Source organism: Haplochromis burtoni, unplaced genomic scaffold (assembly GCF_018398535.1).
Source record: "Haplochromis burtoni strain Fernald_Lab_line unplaced genomic scaffold, NCSU_Asbu1 Contig_3, whole genome shotgun sequence".
In the NCBI taxonomy this organism is placed as follows: domain Eukaryota; kingdom Metazoa; phylum Chordata; class Actinopteri; order Cichliformes; family Cichlidae; genus Haplochromis; species Haplochromis burtoni.
Genome location: NW_024582364.1, coordinates 6,231,693 through 6,240,693, shown reverse-complemented (window position 1 = coordinate 6,240,693; position 9,001 = coordinate 6,231,693). Strand labels below are relative to the sequence as shown.

General features: G+C 35.0%; 1 protein-coding gene across 1 annotated transcript; it reads right to left on the bottom strand.

Annotated features, from left to right (window-relative positions):
* Positions 1 to 5,191: 5,191 nt before the first annotated feature.
* On the bottom strand, positions 5,192 to 8,682 carry LOC102311710 (chemokine XC receptor 1). Its single transcript, XM_005912465.3, has 2 exons — positions 8,587 to 8,682; positions 5,192 to 7,265 (listed from the first exon to the last, which is right to left on the bottom strand). Exon 2 carries the CDS (start codon positions 7,223 to 7,225, stop codon positions 6,242 to 6,244), a length of 984 nt encoding a protein of 327 aa, XP_005912527.1. The 5' UTR covers positions 7,226 to 7,265; positions 8,587 to 8,682; the 3' UTR covers positions 5,192 to 6,241.
* Positions 8,683 to 9,001: the final 319 nt, after the last annotated feature.

Genomic DNA, 9,001 nt, shown 5'->3' with positions numbered 1-9,001 from the left:
GATTCATGTTTGTGGTTGTAATGTGACAAAATGTGGAAAAGTTCAAGGGGGCCGAATACTTTTGCAAGCCACCGTATCTGTTATCCATCTAGTCTCTATTTTTTGTCACTTACCTAGGTCCAGTTTGTAGGGAGAGCAGTCTGTGTTCTGGGATGGCCCCAGGCATCCTCTCAGTAGAGCACAAGTCCAAAATGCTTCACCCAAGAATTGCCCAGGAGGCATCCTAGTCAGCTTCAACTATCTGAATCCTTTCAATGGGGTGGAGTAGCAGCTCTGAGCCCGTGTTGAATGACAGAGCTCCTCACCCTGTCCTATAGAAGAACCCAGACACCATTCAGAAGAAGTTAATTTCTGCCACTTGTGTCTCTGATCTCACAGCTCGTGACTGCAGTTTAGGGTAGGAACAGCCGGCTTCGCTTACATACTCAGGAACAAGGTCCTGTCCCAAATAGACGAGTTTAGTTCATCTTGGGGTTTTGTTCACATATTATTCATATTACATAAAAATATTTAGACGTTTACATTTCACATTTAGAGATGCCACCCCCAAACAATAATAATAATAAAAATCAAATAAACAAACAAACAAATAAAAAAGAAAACTAATGTAAAAGTGACGCTTCAAGCTGTGAAACCGAGGATCCTACACGCTCACAGGGGAGTGAACTGTCAATCACAAACTACGCCCCCCCCCCCAATACTCTGTTTTATCATTTATTTTAACTTAAAATGAGTATACAATTTGATCTGAAACTAGCGACTGAGACCACCATGAAGGCTTGACTGAGGCAGTAGGGTTTTTTCCTTCAGTCCTATAAATTGAGACTTGCAAAAGAATTGCCTCCTACTAGTCATTAGAAGTAATGCAGCCATAGGCACATATTCATTACCTTCATTTTTCCTTTTTTGACCAGTTTATGCTTGAAATAAAATCATTATTTTTAATCCATTTTTTTTTATTACAGTGTAATACAAAATGCAAATATAGCCACCATGTCAGCCACTGTTTTGTGAACTAATGTTTCGAAGTTTCAAATGTGGAATTTCTGGCTATCGCCTTCTTGTTGTTATTATAATTATATGTAACCACATTTGGGTTCAGCTTACATTGAGAGGTTACCTTAGAAACTTAACAGTGACTCAAAACAACAGAATAATGTGCACTAAAACCAGGAGAGATGTGAGACATCCAGTTGATATACAGATGTGTAATGTGCTTTGTTTCATAACATTTTTCTTTATGTAGTTATCCGTGCTGATCTACTTTTTGATCAAACTCTGATGTTATCATGTGCAGCTTTTGGGACTCACTCCTTAATTTATAGTCCTAGAGGTTGTCACTTGGTTGCATTCAGGTCATCATCGGCAGTTTTTCAGTCTTTTAATTCTGCATCTCTCCTCTGATCCATGATGAACTCTTCCACGATGCCAGAAGTAAGTAAACAGAAAAAAGGGGAAAACTTAGAAATGAGAGACATTAAAAATTAAAGTTAGAAAGTAAGAGAAGCTGAAAAAGTCCAGACACAAAACAAGCCAGATGGAAAAATTTTGCAAGAAACATCAGGACGCACTGTTTGATACATCAAATGGCCATTCTGAGGCAGCTAGGCTAAGTCTGAATATCCAGATGTTTGATTTGTTAATTAAGTCTCCATGGTAGTTAATCATGTTGTTTTTTTCCCCATCTGACAACAGCAGGTAAAAAGAGGAGAATGACCCTACAATATAGAGATCTGATACATGTGGAGACAAGCTGCATTTGTTCTTTGTGGTTCATGTTTGAAAAACACGCCAGCAGCCAAAAAAGTTGTTCAGTCAACAAAATAAACACAGAAATCCACTCACAGCAGTGGAGTCATTTAGGGAATATTCATTTTTTGTCAGATCTGTTAAAGCATACATCTCTGTCTTCATTTATTTATGGCTCAAATGAAAGTACAATTGGTTCAGTTATACTGTGGAGAAAGAAGCAGCATAAACCTGTACCAACGTCCCCTCTAGTGGAGACTTGCAGCCTTGCAAGTGGCAAAGGACTCTTTCTGGCAGAAGACAGGCCAAGATGCTGGATGAAAGATAGCAAATGATCAATTCTAGGTATATTTTTTTTCTTAAGAGTGAACTTCAAAAGCTCCATGTCACCCACCTGAATTCTTGATTGAAAAAAAAAATTGCAAAGTGTGTATGGTAAGTGTAAATAATTTAAGTATTTTACGCCTTAAAACAAAAAGGAAAGACAAAAAGACTCCCATGACAAATTCGATCAGGATTAGGTGCATTAGTGAAATGTCTTACATGCCACTGTGTGTCACGAAATGATAAGTCATCTATATTTGTCTCTCTAAAACAGTTGTTTGTAATTATAAGGCTGACACACTTAATCGATTTGCACGCATTTCCCTGACAGTCCAGATTAACAAGCAATAAGACTTTATTAGCAATATGCACACACGCACTTACACATTTGCTAGGCATCAATTAAATTCACATATGGTTGGAGTAATTATCGTTATAGATAACTAAAATGAAAGGGGAGATATCAATGTGAAAAAGGAGGGTGAGTTGCCCTGGAGAAAAGAAGAGCAGGGAGTGAATCTGAGGGCCAGGGAGGCTAGTAGCAGAAACTCCATAAGAAAACAACAACAGCTGTTTCGCTCGTGGCTAAAAACAGGATTGAACAACAACATCATTTGCTAAGAAAATGATCTGGGAAAAGAGATTGTACTGGCTCAAAGATAAGAAATGGGATGACTCTGTGGGGTAGGTTTTAGACTTTTGTCTTTTCTCTGCAGTCTTTGATGTTATTAAATCTGTTGTTTTCTGTGAATGTAAAAACACAAATACAAAAAAAGGAAGAAAGAAGAGGAAACTTTTGTCTCCATGAAAGGATACAATCTGATCAATAAATACTTCTTTCACTTCCTTCTCAAATAGAGAAAAAGCTGATAACTCCAAAATTTGTTCAAGAGAATTGCTCAAATTGGTGTGGAAAGAGGAACCAAATGTAGGCTCTGATGGGTCACTGATAGTACATGTTAAAAAAGCCCATTATTTTTGCTGAGTTTTGCAAACATAACTTGATCATGCTACAGTATAATTTCATGTTTTCCTATTACACAAACAACATGTACTGAAATTATATCTGGCACAAAACCCTCCCTAATTCTCTGCCAGAGAAAGTGTGAACACACTCCCGACTGCTCTGCCCTTGACTTGTATCCATTCATCCAAGCGTGCTGGATGGTTTAGTTAATTAAGCTTAATCTAGCCCTAGAGACAGATATGAGTGCTGTTAGAGAGGCCCACTGAGCTGTCCCTATACACTCTTCTCAGGACCCCCAGTGGAGCCATCATGGCCTTACAAGTCAACCATAATCAAGAACACTGACAGACCCCAAAAGTGATGCATTACTTATATTAAAGTTAAAATATTTGGGCCATAAATAAACAGGGAATTGGTTCATGTAGTGTTCATATTACTGAAATAATATGGCATAACTGACTTTCTCCCAAACATACTTTGAGGTAAATGCAGGGATGTCAGAATGTTCATTTGACTTTAATCAATTATATGGAGAATTTATTATTCTACTGATAATTCAGAGAGTTAATTTGTTTTGCATGTGTGTCAAATAGTGAAGCTCATGCCAGAGAAAATAGAAAACTAATATAATATCTATGCTATTGCAAAAATTACAGATTGAAAATATGTTGTGAGAGACACAACACAAAGCACGGATCTTTAACAAATGCAGTTGTTATGCTTTATAACACTCTCAGTCATTTTGTTTTGTTGTGCTTTTTTTATTGTTAAATTGAAAATATAGGGTTAAATTGTATAAACACCATGTATAAAATCTGATTTTAAGTTTGTTAAATCAAAGCAAAAATATTAACAATATTAAAATAAAAATAATCACAAATAATAACATTGAATAATGATGTCTGTTTTCTCTGTAGAAAAACACACAAGACATTTCCATCTACATTACTTTCTGTCATTACTGTCATTTTTGTTGCCACCTTGTGGGTTGATTTGTTCAGTACAGTAATTACAGAATTACAGTGATAGTAACAATTAGAAGAACTACAACTGAGAATATACAAAGGTTTAATTTTAGAATTTTCACATTTTTCTCTTTTACACATATGACAATGAATGAGCTGGGGTTTTTTGTGTTTGTTTGTTACCCTTGATGCCTTTCAATGTGTGTTATTTTGAAATTTTATTAAAATTAAAGACTAGCCTACAGTTTAAGATGAAATATTATTATTGTGTTGCAGATGAAGGTTTGGTTTAAGCAAGACAGGTAAAGTAAATTGGTAATCCCTCCATATTTTAGAGGTTGAATTTTGTCTTTGGAAAAGCAAAAATCTGATCAGTGAACAGTTAGATTACCAGCACTGATGTAACCTGCAGTTATGCTATCATTCATGACATGCATATCAGAGATAAAAGACAGTAATAGTGTTAGTGTTACAGTGTTATAGTAATAAATAATAACAATAGTAGTAAAATGCATCTTGTACGTTTCATTCTACTTGAGATACAAATTATAATACTAATAATCTAAAATAGTGATTTCTTTTCTTTCTTTCTTTCTTTCTTTCTTTCTTTCTTTCTTTCTTTCTTTCTTTCTTTCTTTCTTTCTTATTTTTTTTAATATTCTGTGTAATGTCCATGTCCAGGATCATATTGTTTCATATGATTGTAGGAGCTTTAACACATAAAATTGAGATAGCTACAGTTTCCTACTAGTATGAAACAAGCAGAGCTTAACAATAGCCAACTGCAGCTACAAGATAAACTGATGAGCTTGTTCATTGTTTTCAAACTAAATCATTTGCAGTGATACGGTTTTCCTTCATTATAATCTACTTTAGCTATAAAGTGAATTTTTTCAAGTCACATTTTTTTTCTGATAAATTTTAAGTCATTCTTGCTCTTTCCTACAAACAGTACTGTAACCAGCATATATTTAATCAACCTTTGTCGTGCAACATAATATAGAAAGGAAAAAAGTTTGAAAAAGTGTCCTATCACAACTAAAGGAGTCGTTGTCAAAGGTCAAAGGTCAGGGAAAATATGAGCTATCTGCATTTTACTGACATATACTTCAATTAATATTGTTGACTTGTACTACAATAATGTTCCTTTTGCTGTTTATTTATTCATATAATCAATCAAACATTGTCAGAGCACTTATTTTTATTTCTTTTTTTAAAATTCATTTTCATTTTCAATCTTAGAAATCAAATGTCCAGTTTTAACTCTGTTATAAACATCTGCCATTAATTTCATTGTTGTTTGTTTTTGTTAAAGCAAAACAAAACAAAACAAAGTACCAGAGTGTAGCATCAACTAGCTTTAGTCATTGCAATTTTTTCAGTGCAGCTTATTGTAACATACTCAAATCACTATTTAGATAAATGAAAGCAGCTTCACAGCATTTCAGAAAGAGCAAATGAAATGCAGGAATGAGATTCTGATTTCCAAAACATACATTTTTAACTTGGCAAATAAAAACATGTAAGATAGATTAAAATATATAAGCTAAGGCAAATATGGAAAAGATGAGAATTAAAATAAAAACAATCTTGATCACAAAAGAGTTTGATCAGAAATGTGATCGGCACGGATATTTACATAAAAAAACAAAACGTTACGAAACACAGCACGTTACACATTACACATTACACGTATTACGCGAGGTCATCCAAGTTCAACCAGCCCCTTTCTTTAAAGTGAAAAGGTTGTGAAACATAAATTAGTATTGGATTTTTTTTTTTTTATCACGGTCACACTCTTAAAAAGCAAAAAACTAGGTTAACTTATAATAGTTAAAATAAATTGGTTCATTCTGGTGGAGAAAAAAAACCTTTGAAAAATACAAAACTATTAGAACAATTTAGGCATGTTTCCTGTTAGAAAAACTAAATACATGGAACTGTCGAGCCTCTCAAGTTTAATACAAGAATTCCAGCAACCTCACTCACAAATGAATGAGGCACAAGAAACCTGGCCTTGTTGTAAAGTTTGGCGGTTTGCGTATCTTTGGTATATTTGTCAGCACTAACCACTGCATAATATCCTCCTCAATCCTCACATTAACAAAAACCAGTCTCTGTTATAAACAGGTGCTATTCAATTTAATTGTTGTTTGTTTTTATCTAATCTAATTAGAGATCTAGTAATATCTTATCGGAACTAAAAACATCTAATCTAATGCTAAGCATCACAAATTCAGATTTCTTCTGTATTTTTTAGAGAAATGAATGCAACTGAACTCCCATCGTTACTAACGTCTCTGCTTTGTGATAAAGGATTACGTAGCATGGAGAGATACCTCCTAAAACTTTGTGCTCCAATTATATGGAACAGAGGACTAAGGCAACAGCAGAACTGAGATAGAGGATAAAGGATAAACCAAGAAAGGTGCAATGCTTCCATCACTGCATGTGTGTGTTTCACAAAACCCCAGATTATAAATGATATTACAGAGTCGCAGACGTGCAGAGGAGTCAAACAAAGAAAAGTCCCAAAAGTTATCCCTAAAATCACTTTTGAAGGCAGTTGCTGCCTGTTTATCTTGCCCTGTTTCATCATTATCCACATGTGGACATGACAGAATGTAGTGATAAGGAAAGGAATGAGAAAAAAAAGGCAAAACTCTGTGTAGACTCGAGCTTGGGTCCATTCAAACAGACACAGTTGAACCTCAAATATGACTTCGGTATACATGAACTGCTTAATGCTTGCAGCAGCACATACCAGCCATACCAAGATGCTAGTAATGAGGACACCACATTTTCTTGAGACCTGTGCACACAGACGTGAAACCTGAACAAAAGAAAAATAATAATGCAACGACATGACAGTGAGGATTAAAATAGAGGCGTACAGTCCTAGATAATAAACTGCTGTCATGAATCCACAGACCCACTCTCCAAAGATCCAGCTACGGAGTAAATTACAGGCCTCAAATGGCAAAGTCACAGTGATGCAAAGGTTAGATATTGTAAGTTGCAGAAGTAAGATATCAGGTGTGATCTTCCAAGCTTGTTCTTTTCGGATGACCCACATCAGGAAGCTGTTTCCGGACAGGCTGATGCAGAAGAAAATAATAATGGCAGCAGCACAATAGCATTCGAGCGCCGACAGTGGAAAGTCATCCTGACTGCTTTCAGTCTCATTAAAGAATGTAAACTCGTCACTGCTCAAGGCCATTATTTACTTGTTGAGGTCTTGTAAGGAAATGGCTGCTGATCTATTGAAAAAGTAAAGATATAAGGTTAGTTTTTTTTTAAAATATACATAAATGATTACATTTTTTGTTGTGGTTTAAATCTATCAGACAAATCTCGATAAAAACGAATCCAGTCCAGTGTAATAGACACAACACTATACAAACTTCAACAGTGTTGAAAGTTAAAGGTTATGATTTGGAAATCTGTTGTTTGGAGTGACTGTTGTGTTATACTGTAATGTTTATAAGAAATACCATGAGTGCTTTTTAATGTAATAGCAGTTAATTCAAAGTAATCATAATATTTATTCAACATGTAATTTTTGCGCTTGTATCCTATCCCCATCTATTCCTGTGAATTATAATGTGTACAGTAAAGGTGAACACAGTGGCATCAGTTTTGTCTAATTTAGACACCGGTTCGTTTCATCCACCTTCCACGCACTGCTGTCAGGTTTCAGGACAATCCTATAGCACGAAATGCATCTCTCTTCATTCTAATTACACTCAGGACCACCTGCCAAGTGCATGTACATTCATTCTGCTCCTAGAAGGGCTCCCTTTGGGGATCTGCCAAGTCCAGAAGCCACTGCAGCTTGTTGCTTCATGATCACTAAACATTGTAATGTGTAGTTGGGTTTGGGATCCCTACTAGTGAAACCATGATGAAGCTCAACCTCAACCTAGACTTTTAGTCTAATTAAGAGTTTAAAATCACCGTTTGAGGCTTTTATTTATGATTCTGTGTGAGGACATTACTGTTGATCTAGCAAAGAAGTGAGAATATATTATTGTTATTATTATTAGTAGTAGTATATACATTAATAAAGTAATTATTTTTTAGGCCAACCTAGATAAAGACTAATGTAGCCTAACGTAACAGATCCTATCTTTTAATACACAGCTTGAACTGCTTTAAGTGTTTAAGAGGTTGTGTTATACTGCCTTTTTTGTAGGGCAAACCATAAACAGTCAAAGTGATCAGAATGCTTATTAATGATATTTATTAGAAATATCACAATTCCGTATGTATCATGCCTTTAACTTAGAATGAACCACATAAAATGAAATGTGCTAAGGCACTATAATACCCATAAATGGCACATAAACTTATTCTGTAAGAGTTATAGTGAGTCATTAAAAAAATTGTCACAACAAGTGTTATTGTATGCATAACAACATCAAAATGGTTTTTTTTTCATGGTGATGATTTAAGAGTATCTATTTTAACTTTTTTTCCATTTTGATGATCATTCTTGTAATATAAGTTTCACTCCATATTCTTGGATTTTTCATTAAAATTTTTCCCAAACGTTCCCATTTACATAAATTGACTCCTTACCTTGTGCATGTGCTCATGTGGCAGGCTAGGTCCTGCTCACAGCTTCTCTCAGTGATAGTGTTAATGCACGTAAACTTCACACTAACACGAACCAAAGAAAAGTGCTTTCTGAGCATTTTGTTTTTTCCAGTCCAGTTTATTGTGACATACCAAAATCATTTTGTGGGAACAGAGAAGTGAAAATAGCTTCCTGCTTAGGTTACATCTCTACACAGAGATCAACTCACAAAGAAAACAATAAGCAACTTTAAATTGCATTCAATTGAATCATACAAACATGATTTACCAGAGTTTTGGGGACATCATTTGTTGCAAATTGTGCAAAATATAAGGTCAAAACAACATATTTCATGTTATGCCTGATGTAGCTGTGTACCAAAATGGGTAACATTTAACTGAGTCCTTGTCCTTGAGC

Coding starts and splice junctions, on each gene's coding strand:
- LOC102311710 (XM_005912465.3), bottom strand. CDS start 7,225: ATGGCCTTGAGCAGTGACGAGTTTACATTCTTTAATGAGACTGAAAGC.